This window comes from Girardinichthys multiradiatus, chromosome 2 (genome assembly GCF_021462225.1).
Source record: "Girardinichthys multiradiatus isolate DD_20200921_A chromosome 2, DD_fGirMul_XY1, whole genome shotgun sequence".
Lineage (NCBI taxonomy): Eukaryota > Metazoa > Chordata > Actinopteri > Cyprinodontiformes > Goodeidae > Girardinichthys > Girardinichthys multiradiatus.
Window position 1 is genome coordinate 39,446,764 of NC_061795.1, and position 14,259 is coordinate 39,461,022.

The 14,259-nt window shown below is 36.9% G+C and overlaps 1 protein-coding gene across 4 annotated transcripts in view; it reads left to right on the forward strand.

Annotated features, from left to right (window-relative positions):
• Positions 1-14,259, forward strand: part of srgap1a (SLIT-ROBO Rho GTPase activating protein 1a) — a 114,551-nt gene that overhangs the window by 33,116 nt on the left and 67,176 nt on the right. For all 4 annotated transcript variants that reach the window (XM_047391667.1, XM_047391677.1, XM_047391695.1 and 1 more), the window contains exon 2: positions 10,526-10,721. In XM_047391667.1, the coding sequence (XP_047247623.1) occupies positions 10,526-10,721 (196 nt within the window). The remainder of the gene's footprint in view (positions 1-10,525; positions 10,722-14,259) is intronic.

The window sequence follows — 14,259 nt, forward strand, 5'->3', positions numbered from 1 at the left end:
GGAGAAGGAAATGCCAAAATGCCAGAAGTCCAGTGTCAAGTACCCACAGTCAGTGATGGTCTGGGGTGCCGTGTCAGCTGCTGGTGTTGGTCCACTGTGTTTTATCAAGGGCAGGGTCAATGCAGCTAGCTATCAGGAGATTTTGGAGCACTTCATGCTTCCATCTGCTGAAAAGCTTTATGGAGATGAAGATTTCATTTTTCAGCACGACCTGGCACCTGCTCACAGTGCCACTAGTAAAGGGTTTACTGACCATGGTATCACTGTGCTCAATTGGCCTGCCAACTCTCCTGACCTGAACCCCATAGAGAATCTGTGGGATATTGTGAAGAGAACGTTGAGAGACTCAAGACCCAACACTCTGGATGAGCTAAAGGCCGCTATCGAAGCATCTTGGGCCTCCATAAGACCTCAGCAGTGCCACAGGCTGATTGCCTCCATGCCACGCCACATTGAAGCAGTCATTTCTGCAAAAGGATTTCCGACCAAGTATTGAGTGCATGACTGTATATGATTATTTGAAGGTTGACGTTTTTTGTATTAAAAACACTTTTCTTTTATCGGTCGGATGAAATATGCTAATTTTGTGAGATAGTAATTTTGGGTTTTCATGAGCTGTATGCCAAAATCATCCGTATTAAGACAATAAAAGACCTGAAATATTTCAGTTAGTGTGCAATGAATCGAAAATATATGAATGTTAAATTTTCATCATGACATTATGGAAAATAATGAACTTTATCACAATATGCTAATATTTTGAGAAGGACCTGTATTGGCAAAAAAGACTTACATTGGTTATGTGCATGTGTGTTCATAGTTGTTTGGTGCATTTTCTTTCTCTTGCCCCTGTGATTGACTTTCAGCCTGTCCACCTCTGTCCACTTTACCTATCAGGATACACATTTCCTTGGGCAGGCCACAAGCGGCAACAACTTACTGAAACACATTACCGGTCAAACATTTTAGAACCCCTTTGATCATTTAATGGTTTTGTTTATGTTTATGATTATTTATATTGTACGTAGATTCTCACTGAAGGCATCAAAACTGTGAATGAACACATTGATTTATGTAGCAAACGCAAAATTGTAAAATAACTTTAAATATGTTTTATATTTTATATTCCTTAAAGTAGCCGCCCTTTGGTTTGATCTCTCATTGCACCTCTGGGAAGTTCTTTCAAGACTCTTTGGAAAACCATTTCAGGTGACCACCTCATGAAGCTCATGGAGAGAACGCCAAGAGAGCAAAGCAGTAATCAGAGCAAAGGGTGGCTATTTGGAAGAATCTAAAATATTCAAATGTTCAGAGTAATTTCATACTTTTTGTTTACTATATAATTCCACATGTGTTCATTCATAGTTTTGTTGCCTTTGGTGAGAATATGCAATGTAAATAGTCATGGAAATATAGAGACCCATTTGACCAGTATTGTAGTTAAGAAGCATGATAATGTCACTTCTGGTGAATAATGCAATCCTTAATGGCAAGAAATGGTTGATTTATCTGGTAAAATACAGTTCGTCAAATGACAACAACATAGAAACCTTGCCATGTTAATTGCATAGTTTGATTTGACTTCAGTAAAATTGTATAACGGTTAGGGATATAAACTCTGATGGATAAATGACTATAAATCTGATCCTTTTGTGATTCCTTTATTATTTGTATTAGACTGAAAATGTCTTTCAAGACATCTGCTACACATTTTTTGCTTTTATGGTTAAAATGAAATTGTTGGATTAAAACAAGGTTTACATAAATTTGTTGGTATATGTTATACACACAGTGGCCACTTTATATACTTTCTTGTAACTTCAGAACTGCATTAATAGTTTGTTGCATGGTTTCAACAAGGTGTCTGAAATATTCCTGAGCAATTTTGCTCCAGGTCTTTTGGCTGCACACCCATTATCTGAATCTTCCATTCCACCACATCCCAAAGGTGCTCTATTGTCTTGAGATCTAGTGACTGTGGAGGCCATAGGAGTACAGTGATCTCATGTTCAAGAAACCAGTTTGAGATCATTTGAGACATGGTGAATTATCTTGCTGGAAGAAGAAATTAGACTCAAAGACTGTTGAAATTATCTCCTCTCCTACACCTCCTTGAAGGTAATAACAAAAGAATAGATTCAGTCTCTTAAAAGAACCCCCTTATCGATGCTGGTTGCATAACTTCCCTTCTATTCTTTGGAGTCATCTTTCAGAGTTTGGATTAGTCAACTCTCTGCTAGTATGTGACAGTTGACTGTATTTGACTGCAAGTAAATATTCCAACACATAAAAGCTTGTGCGCATCCGTTCCAGATGTTTCTCATGCTATACCCCCTTTTGGCTTTGCAGCCACATGGTATTCATAGTATTGTTACCCCAAACAAGTATCCCAACTGTAAAAACTACAGGCATGCCTGGCCAAGTTTATTGCCTGGGGTTAGTTTAGATGAGAGCGAGTCCCCACTTTGACATAGGAGCTTTATCCCCTTTATCTCTCACATCACTAATATCCTCAAACAAAAGCAAAAAGGCATACCAGATGCAAGGTGAGGTATCGTTTTTCATATGGCAGGGTAAAAACAGTTAGAACCTGTCGTTATTCTGTCCACTAAACTTTTCAATTCTGACAGACTGTGGAGCTTTGCCCGGGCTGGCCTTCAGTTTACAGATTAACTTGGTGTCTCTATGTTTCACACACAAGTATAAGAACCAGCGCTGGTCCATTTAGGGCAGAGGACAGAGTAGCTGGGAATGTTTTGAAGATGAATGGGAAAAGTGGGCGAGGAATGGTCGAGAGACTGAAAGAGATCAATGTATTTCTCACAGATTCCTTCCTTTCTGATGTTGAGGCACACCTTTATGCTTGTACTGAAATCTATTTGCACTCTTGCACAGTACTGTAAATGTATATTCTTTATACTGCTAGAATTTCTTTTTTTTACTGATTACTTGTAATCGGTAACTTGTAGAAGATTTCTTGGAGCCAGTAGACTGGCATTATACAACAGGTAGGGGAGGGGTTGCATCTTTCTATGCTGCGTACATCCAGAGATGTAAAAGTGTTGACTTTATGTTCAAATAATATGTATCTTGTGTTTTTATAGGAAATGGCATGACATAAAGCCAAAAAATGCCTTTACACAATGCCAGACTATTGTGACAATATTTGGCTATAGATTAGCTAAATTGAAACCCAAGCTACAGAATCTGGACAGTAGTGTTGTGAAGTCTGCTCTGGAATTGAATTTTGCAGTGACATTTATTTATTGTTGTCTACATTACCTGTTTCCAACAAAAAAAAAAAGACTTAAACACAAAGCAGACATCAAATCATATAAGTATTTGCTGGTTCTGTCATATGTCCCACACCAACAGATTGGTGTCCAAATCAAACAAAATGCCTCGATGTTAACTTGCAGCTGAATAAACAGCTGTCTCTAAAATGTGCTTTCATCCCCTAACTTTGAGCTTTTAATTCTGTTATTTGGTTTGATCAAAATGCTGGTTCTTACTGGCCACCATGAACTCTGCCATGATGGATCCCTCTCTCCTGCTGCTTTGGGCCTTTTATGTGTGGGGGCGTTGCTTTAGCTGCTGTGGTTTTTCACTCATAAACAGCTTAGAAGAGCTCAGTCTAATTGGCAGGGATTATTAGATTGCAGCTATCTAAATTGTATTATTAAGTATAACCTTCTGTAGTGAAAGTGACAAAGATTTAGTGGTTCATTTTCAATTGCTAGGGTCCTAATCTAACATCTCTAAATGGAAAACACGACTTGTATCTCAACTACTGTTGTTTTGCCTGTGATTGTGGAGTTTTACAGATTTACATATTTCAAATTTTCTTTGTAAGGCCTATGCCTGGAAAGGTAATTCCTAAAAGATCCCTTTTTATTGCTGGTCTTAATTGTATTTGCTGTGAATAAAGCATATTTTGTTTAACAAAGTGATATAAGAAAGAAGAGTATTCGAGAAGAAGCTTTACTTCACATTTCTGTGTGTGAATGACACATAAATGAAAAATAAATCATCACCCTTGATTTAGTTTGAAGAATAAGAGTAATATGGGCCGAGGCTTTCCAATCCCAACAGTCATTTTCTGGATAACGGTAGCCGACAGAACTTGTGTTGGAAGCCTCTTTGTGGTTTTGGACGCTGCTAAGATGTCAGTCAGATGTTGTAATGGGACCCATGTTGCCAGTTCTGTAGTAAAGATTTAAGATAACACATCAACAGTTTGTAATTTGGCTGTTTTAAGTGTTCTGATGGAATCTATTTGGCATTTTTTGATCTCTTGTTACTTTTTATTCAGACTTGGACTGCTGGTCAAGTTGGAACTGTAACAGCTGTGTGAATATAGAATGTATTATTTTACAAAAAAAGTGATGCAATTTCAGTGATGTAATCTGATATAACCTCTCAGTAACATGCTGAGGCAGTCATGTCTAACTATTAGTTGCACACTGCACAAAGATCTATAATAGAGTGGTTTAGACCAAAGACTATTCATGTGTTAGAATGGCCCAGTAAAAGTCCAATCTCCTCATCCTGTGACAAGACACAAGAAAGAGGGGATTTTTTCACAGAAAATCACCATTCAGTCTGATTGAACTTGGGGTTTTCAGTCTTTGAAAGTGCAAAACTGATAGACATTTCCCAAAATATTTACAGCTGTAACTGTGGGAAAAAGTGGTTCTGCATAGTATTTACGAAGGTGGCTGAAAGCATATTGACATAAAACTTTTAATATTTTTATTAAAGAAAATTAAAGCTATGTATCATTTTCTTTTCATTTCACAATTATGCATTACCTTGTATTGGTATATCACATTAAATCCCAATAAAATTCATATTAGCTTGCGATTGTAATGTGACCAAATGTGAAAACGTTCAATGGCCTCTATATGGCAGTGGGACCCTGTTGATTAGTTATCACAAAATGTCAGAACATTACCTGCCTTTAACAGTGGGCTCTTTCTGCAATGTGATCAAACTGCTGCTGTGATGCAAAGCGTTTGCACTGTCAGTACTCATCAGCTATTTCATAATTACCTCTGATGGTATTTATCCTGTCTTGTATCCAGCAGAGGCAAATCAAACATCCCCAGACCCAAAACCTAGATCGGGAGCGGATGGTGATTCCGGCCATTCTGCTGTATCATCACTCTCTGGGCCTTTGCTGCTATTTTAGGTGCTGCTGATGAGCTACTCTGCATGTGGAAAGGCAGTCCTGGGGCTGATGTCATACAACATGTTTCATAAAGCTGTAGGTTGAAACAGAAACAAGCATTCAGAAACTGTAGCAACTTTATCTTGGTGTCCTTCGAGAAGTGGTTTGCAACCTCTTCCACCACCTCCACCACCACAATGCTCGGATGACTCTTAGATGAATGCAGACAAACTAGCACATATTTTTGTGCACATTTATGTTTGTGTAAATATTTGCGGCAACACCAAAAGTAAAACTTCGTCAAGTAACCATTTTCTTTCTTGTTAGGATAACACTTTCTTCAAAAACAGTCACCTTGTTCTTTCATGCTTGTGCTCAGTGATCAGATTTCAGGATTTAGCAGTTTATACAGATTTTATTTTGTTTCTCCAACTCCGTCTGAAAAAAAAGACTTAATTTCTCCCAAATCATGTTGCAAACCCGGACACACATAACATGTCTTCCACCGGTTTGTCCACAATGTTTAAATCAGGATGACACATTTGCCTATTGATGGGAAGATGAGATGTATGCAAGGATTGTCGGTTTTAGTGTTAAGATAGAGTCCAGTACAAGTAGTGCACTGTACTTGTATGTTCAGTTGATTTTAATTGCATAATTTCCAAATTTTTCATGGTTCCCAGGTGAAGAACCACTGATTTAGATAAATGCATTGTTGCATGTAGCAACTCACAGATCAGGCAGATTCCTTCAGTGTAAAGTTAAATATCTTGGGTTGAAGGGATGAACGTAAGTTATTTGTTACTCTCTGACATCAGATGAGTTGTTTTTACAGGGGCCTGGTTTTCGCCCAGAGGAATGACACAATGGGTCAGTACCCATCCTGCTTACTAAACACTTTCAGTGACAATAGAACAGACTTGTCTGGCAAATCTGAGCTGCAACTCTGTATATATTTCTTTCCATTAATGATCTTGTGTGGAGTAGATCCTCTACTGGAGCATTGGACAACATCCAATAAAAAAAGGGTTTTTAACCAAATCAGAATAAAAAAGTATGCATTTCGCACTCTCATTGAGCCCATGTTTTTTTTTTTTTTATTAGCTGGATTTGTGTCAATGTTTTTAGACTGTGCTTTAATTCTGTGCTGCCAGTATGTGAATATGAGTATAAAAAAAAACATGCACTTTTGAGGATTGCTTGTTTTAGAGCAAAGAAAGAGGAACGCCGTGCACTCAAATTCCAACGGTGCTGAGGCCTCCACGTGTGTCTACTATGCATATAACCTCAGAATGGCAGGAATGCCGCATTTAATAGTAGAGGAAAACCTACAAGGACAGGAAGATGATTTTAGGTTTGGAAAACCTTTGGATTTCTGTGGTTAGGTCTTTCAATGCATGAAAGGGCCTGTGTGTCAGATTCAGTTCATTCTGTTTGATTTGTAAGAAATCAGTCAGACACCTGACATGGCTCTTAGCATGGGGCTCACATAAAGCCTCACTGTGATCAAAGGGAGATGCTTGATGGGGCTCAAACTCCCAAGCAAGTTTCATTTCAAATATTTCGCTGTGGGATTAACTGATTTTCTCCCTTTCTTGGTTATCTGTCATCTGTCAGATCATAATTTCAGTTCATGCACCACAATGAGATGGAAAAATATGACAAAGTTTTGGAAATGTGGGGGGGAAATTACTTGTCAGTATGAACAGAGGTTTCTATTTGTATTTTTCTTGATTTAGTAAAGGATCAAATACCCCTCTATCTGCTACTCAACACTGCATGGTGCTTGTTCCTTTAAATATGTAGGGTTCTTTCGTTAGTTAACTTTAAAAATAACTTTTCCAATCTATTTCACAATTCTGTGAAGACTTAGCTTAACCATTTATCAAGGGTGTTGATAATGTCATCCTTAAGATTACCACAAAATTTGGAAAACTGTTTTTTGATAGTTTGGTACTTATTTTGTCATGTGTAACATTCTTGTGTTGCTTTGCTTTGGGTCTTGTTTAATTGTCATAAATGACTCATTTAAGGTTTAGTGTGTCTGTTACTAGTATATTTTTTTATCAATGCCAATTAATGATTTAGTTGTAAAATTATGCATGAAAAAACGGTTTTATGATTAGAATCTGACAGCATAAGCTAAAAAAATTTAAGTTAATGTGTAATAATTTTCAAAACGACTCAAAATTCTTAAATCGAATTAATTGGAAATAACTAAATATTTTCCCTTTTTTTCCCATGTGGGTGTCACTTTTTAAAAGCAGAGATTTCTATGAAGCAAACTTTAGCCAGATGTTGAAGAAAGACCAACAATGAGGAAATCTTTTTTGTTATAATCATAGTCTTAAATAGTTTAGTAGTAAAACATTATTAGCAAAGCACATTGTGCTACAGACAAGGTCAGGCTTGTATTTTCCCATGATAGGTGGTTTTATTCTAGCAATAATTTACTGATATGCCAGCTACACCTCCCACTGGCAATGTTTCAGTTGGAAAATTAATGATTTAATGGGTTTTCCTGTTCAGTCATGAGTGTAATTGTTCCAAATGAACTGATAGTCTTCTTTGTATCTGTGCCATGCAACTTTATTTTCAGTCTCCACTTTCTCTTCGAATATCACAGCAGGTTCACAAGTCCAAGTGCACCTACATTTAAACCCCAAGGCTCTTTTTGACTAGAAAAGTTTTTTCTCGACTCAATTGTATGGAAAAGACCTTCAAGGCATGTTTTAGTTTTTATGCGCTGTAGTAGAGAATAAGGCTTTGTTACATTATAAGTCATTAACATCATTTATTGAAGGCATGATATCTTTCCTTCACATTAAATGATCTCTTTAACAAATGAAAATGATACAGAGATTTCTGTAAATTTCTCATGACTATTATTATCAATCACAGATGAGGACATCTTAACTAAAGCTTGTGAGAAAATCATCAGGAGCTAATAAAGGAATTAAAGTTACAAGTTTATCAATAATCAACCTATTACAGTAGATATTTACCAGCATTTGCTGAATATAAATATATTGAATGAAACAACAAATATAAAAACTAATAAGTAAAGAACAACAAAAAAAAAAACATGGCTTATAAATTAAAAGAAACATCTAAGAAATATTCAATTAATATTCAAAACATCATTGTTGACCTAATTAAACTCACCTCATAGATAGCAGATACTGTCACACTCGGCACGGGTGTCAGGCGGTTTGGGTCATCTATGTCACACTAAGGCGGGCTTGTGTCACCGACCAAGAAAAGGAACTTGTGGGCAGAGGTCTCACAGTGGAAGGGAAAGCAATACAGTCTCTCTTCCTAATCAGACCAGTCAGATACAAACACTGGAAGAACGCTGGCAATCCTTTCATTCCACCATTAATCATTGTAATGTGCATTTTCTTTCCATGATTAGCTACTGTAAGATGATTACTGTATGATGCAAACATATTACAAGGACACGTTTTTACACGTCATTCATTCAGACAGAAATACAGTTGATCTTTTTTGTGTTTTGTTTGTGTTTAAATCTAAAGGAACTATCTTTCTAAGTGTAAAGTCACTGCCTAGGCCTCACTCTTAAAGGGTTTGTGGTTATCTTTATAAAAAGTTTCAACATAAATGAAAAGAAAGGAACCATATAAATCACGGAAACCAAAGACCAGAGAGTCCAAGATCAGAATTGTGAATCTATTCAGTGATTTTCGTCAGTTACAATTTAGTGTTTAATAACATTTTTAGGGAACTATAGACTCAATTAAACATATGCAATTAAAATCCTGACTGTTTGTGACTTCACTGCTAATATTTGTGTTTCTTGTTCACAGATAATGTTTTGCTTAATTGTACTCGTTAAATATAGTCTATCATATACTGTTTATTGCAATATTTATAATTTCTTGAATGCACAAATGCTTTGTAGCTGTTTGCAAGAACTTGTCAGATTAGAACCAGAATTTCCATATTTCCAAGCTCAGTTAAGACCAACTGTTTTTTAACTTCTTATAATGCAGATTCAAGTTATTTTCTGGAGCCATATTGAATATTCTGCATGCTGCGGAGAAACATGCACTATATGCAATAAAGTGATACAGTCACCTAATGACTTATCTGCCCTAATATTCCTTTTAGAAAACTTAGCATCCTAAATGTGTCTTTCTCTGGTACTCTGGTATGTTTTTACTTTACTTTTACTTAATTTTATTTTAAATGTTTGTGTTATGGCCCCATATTTTACTGAACACAATGTCTCTTTCTGCATTTGTACAAACTAAAAAGTAGTCCTTCAACCTTTTATTTTGAGGCTCATATTAGACAAGTAGTGACACCAAGGGTCAGACTGAAGGAGATTGATGATCTTGTCATGATGTTCATTAAGTTGTGCCCTGAAACCTTTAGTTATTTTTTGACTGCATTCCCACTGTTTCATGTGTTTTTGTAAGATTAAACAGAAAACAATACTTGCAATTATCTTTATGATGGCTTCAAGTACAGTGGCTTGTGTTGACATGCTGCAACTTTTTAGCCCACAGTCACCTGCTTCCATCAGTGTCCACTGTCTAAACTACCTCATTAATCTGTTTCCACTGCTAAAGACAACTGAGTGATAATGTTTTCTTTTAGGATAAATTAATTATACAAGGCCTGGGGAGGGTGGAGCATGCAGCAGAAACAATGTGTGTCTGCTGGATCCCAGTTTAACTTTTCAACTGTAAAGCCTTTGGCATGATTTCCTAGAAAAGAAGAAGTTAGATGGTAATTTCCATGCCAATAGAGCCTATCAAAGTGTGACCTTCCCCTCTGCTTATTTAAAGTGGATGCATATAAGTGATAGCTGCGAAAACAATGGTATTTTGTTGCTTTTTTTAAACTCCCCATGATGAGAAACTGGAGAAACGGATTTATTTTGTTGCAGGAGTTATTCCAGCCTTAATGAAACACCTGGGACCCATTTTGTCAACCCTGCCAGCGTCTTTAAAACCATTACAGAGACTCATATTTAAGGGATAATAGGCTTCTCTGACCCATTCAGTCATACCTCCATGTATAACTACTGTGTATAAATGACTGAGAATGCAGATCATTTGTCCTCATCCTCAGCACTGATGATTAGATGTATAGTGATGTTTTATAAAACTGGATTGCACACCTTGAGTTATTTTTATAAATTCAAACATTTGGAAGTGTGTACTTTTTAAATCAGCTAAACTTAGTACAAAATAAAACCGATTATTTAATTTGTGACAAGTTAAGATCTAATTTGGACTGCTGAAAACATAAAAACTTTCATCTTTCTGCTCACCTTATATGTTTTTATTTTGCTGTTCCTTATGTATTTTCCACTTTTTTTTTCAGAGATCAGGACCCAGCTGGTAGAGCAGCAGAAATGCCTTGACCAGCAGACGGAAATGCGGGTGCAGCTGCTGCAGGACCTTCAGGACTTCTTCAGAAAGAAAGCAGAAATCGAAATGGAATACTCCAGAAACCTGGAAAAACTGGCTGAACGCTTCATGGCGAAGACTCGCAGTACTAAGGACCACCAGCAGTACAAGTAGGGAGATGCTACTTTCCTTGTGGTTTTTGTTCTTGATTGGTTTGCTGTCATTAAAAGGGGTGGAAAAAAGTATCCCTTGGTAACCATAATGCAATTTTTTATAGTTTGTTTACATTTATAGTCAAAGACAGTTAAAGTGAGATAGCTCGTATATTATGATGGAAAATTGTAGCGGTATTGAACCATAACTTTAATGTTTTATACACATTAATTCCTTGTAGCTGCCCCATGGTATGCAATGCACCAAAACTGAACTTAAGAGGTTAAATAAAATGGTACTTTTGGGCATGTACAGCACATTTGGAAAGTTAAAAGACCCATTGAAGTTACTTCTTGCATTTGGTTCTGTTTTAGAATGATCAAATAATAGATAGACTTGTTTCTTGTTTATTCTCCTGCCAAATGCTCACAATCTCAAATCCAAGTCAGGCATAAAAAGTAAATAAAAGAAGCCATCCAATATATTCAGAGTGTGTGTTTTGTCTTTGGACTCGTCATTATTAAATAATTGACGTATATAATGTTATGGCATCTATCAGTTTTTCCTTGTCTGGTATTGTTTTGACATCAGAATCAGTGCCAAATGTTGATCAAAGATTCAGCTACGAGCACTCAAGACAAACAATTTTAGAAGAAACAACATTTACTGGAATAAGAACAATGATATTGATTTTGTTATTTTGTACAAATACAGCAGTAATTTGTACCTGTTATTCTTTTGTGTATCGGACATGTGTTTCATTGGCGTAGGAAGATACAGTACCTTATGTGAATCCCACTCTGGGATCACCTTTCAACACATTTAGCACCATAGCATACACAATGTGATCACTAGCTAAGCCTAGCTGCCACAGATTATTTGGACATGTCGGAAACATCCAGCAGCATGAGCACCACAGCTCACACGTGGCATTTACACCCAATAACAGCATTACTTAATTACATGAAACAACATGCAAAAGGTCTATTTGTGCTGATGAAGGTGCTTGAAACTGGTTGCTTTACCTACTTTCTGATTAGCTCCATTAGTTATTATCTGGCCACTTGAAGGCACTCGTATATCATTAAAATTTCATTCCCATTTTCATTTCAAAGCAAAGTTAACAAACCCCATCCTGACACAGTTGAACACTGTAAATTCCATGCTGTTGATCGCAGTTAATATGAACTATTCAGAACAGGAGCACATCCAAAGCAAAACTCATGTCTCAGAGATGTTGCAGGAGTTGCTGTTTGGCAAACCTGATTAATTTCTTCGTGTTTTAACCTGCATTTCACACTTTTCATAATGCCAATTTACATTTCAATAAAGGACACAAAGTGAGAGCAGTGGAAATGAGAAATTTCTTAAACTTCTCTCATCTCTTTCCTACTTTTTACTAATATCTCTGTATTCAGAGTGCATCACGGTTTGACTCTGAATCCTTTTAAATATTTAAAATGTTTTTTGTCTTTGTTACATTACCATGTGCAGTGAACGAAAGTAAAATGCATGCTGTCTTTGAATAGCACCCACTCTCCATCTAAGGCTCGGATTGCTTTAGCAGCTGTATGTACACCCATGTGTATTACTTTCATATCTAGCATGATACTCAGAGGTTTTTGTCATCATATTAGGTACAGTTTGGTGGCTTTGAGCAATTTTCATGTATAAATATATGATATTTGGGAAACAAAATAAAAAAAAAACTTTTTGCAAGTTTTAAATCATCACCATTTTTGTGCTCACATAAACATACACAAAGTGTATGTTTATGTGAGCCTTGGTGCTTTCAGGGGTAGTTTTGATTGGGCACATTTCTTTGTGTATGACAAAAAGGTTGTTTTGTTTTCATTTTTCTGTAGCCTCAAGAACCCCAAGCCAGTTTTCAGATGGTTTGTTATGGTAAAGCGGCAAAATGTGAAAGTAGAAATTAAAACGGATGGACCTTAGTCTAGACAAGCTGCATTTAAAAGGGGAGGTTGCTGCAATTTAACTCAACTGATCTTAAGACGACCTGTCAAGATGTTTTTTTTTGTAAAAAAAAAAAAAACTGCAGTGATTTTAATAGTTTGTGTCAAGCTCAGTTTATTTAGACAATATTAGGAACTTGTCTGCTTTCCCTTGTACAGCTACTGAGGGCCTCCTCCCATGTGTATTTGTTTAAGCCGAGTCTAGGTAACAAGATGAAATACAGGTGGAGGTTGATGCTGCGCCTTTCAGCTCCCATGGGCTCTTCTAATATACCATGTTGCTGGTGAAGCTACATAACCATCATCTCATAGTTTCATCCTAATGGCCTGCAAGAATCATTACTTGGGTTTGTTTATGTGTACAGTGACACTGAAACTAGGTAGGTTTTTGCTGTTGGAAGACAAACAATGTACTTATGTTATAACATAGAGCTAAAACAGAATCTTTCTCACATGGCTGTGAGCTCATAAAAAAGATTTCACACAGTTGGAGTCCTTCATCCTCCTCAGGAGTAAAATTAAGGTTGTGAATTTCAGAAATCACAGCCTTGGTGACATTTGAGAGTTACTGCAATGACTCACTGCTGCAGAGGAATCTAGTGTTATTCTAGGGAGCTCTCTTCTGCACTACTACAAAGCCTGACAAAAAGGAGGTAGAGCAGCTCGAAGTTATGGAAAAGTTTTAGATAAAGACAGTTCCTGTAGTTCAAAAAATACTAACAAGATCTTTTGAGCATGTCTCTATTAGCTTTGCGCATCTAGTGACTAAAACGGTAGAGAATATTTCTTTGCAAAACAGCTCCAGCTCATTCAGATTGAATGGAGACCATCATATAATGAATCCCAATCAAAATCTTGATATCAATGTGTGCAATATTGCTATCACAAAACACTGTTAGGATACAATTTTTGGTAGGTTGTTGAATGCCTTGCATGCAAATTCTGCATGTATCTGGTGCAATGTATTTTGTGTAGTCAATAACAGTCAATAAAATTTGTGTTAATTGTAATTCATATTGTCATTGCGATATTAAGCAATAGTATCACAATTGAACTTTTTGCTGATATCATGCTGTCCTACTTTGATCTAAACCATTTCATTGTAGCTCTGGCTGTATGTTCAGGGCTGTTGTCCTGCTGGAAAATGAACCTCCGTGCCACTCTAAAGTCTTTCGCAGCTTCTCTAGTTTTTTCCGGTATTGCCCTGCATTTGTATTCATCCAACGTGTCATCAACTCCCTCCAGTTTTCTTTTAGCTGCTGTTCAAAAGCATCCCCAGAGCATGATGCTACCACCACCATGTGTCCCAATGGAGATGGTGTGTACAGGATGATGTCCAGAGTCAGTTTTCCGCCACACATTGCACTTTGCTTTAAGGTTAAAATGACCTTCTACGTGTTTGCTGTGTCCCCCTACATGGCTTGTGGTAAACTACAAACAGGCATTGCATTGGTGTCTCTCTAGCTTCTTTATTATCTGCTTAACAGTCAAATAGGAGGAAAAATGTTATGTTGAAGTAAATTCAGGTAGCATATAACCACTAATCTTTGCAGGTTCGCGGGGTAGCTGGTGCCTACACCCG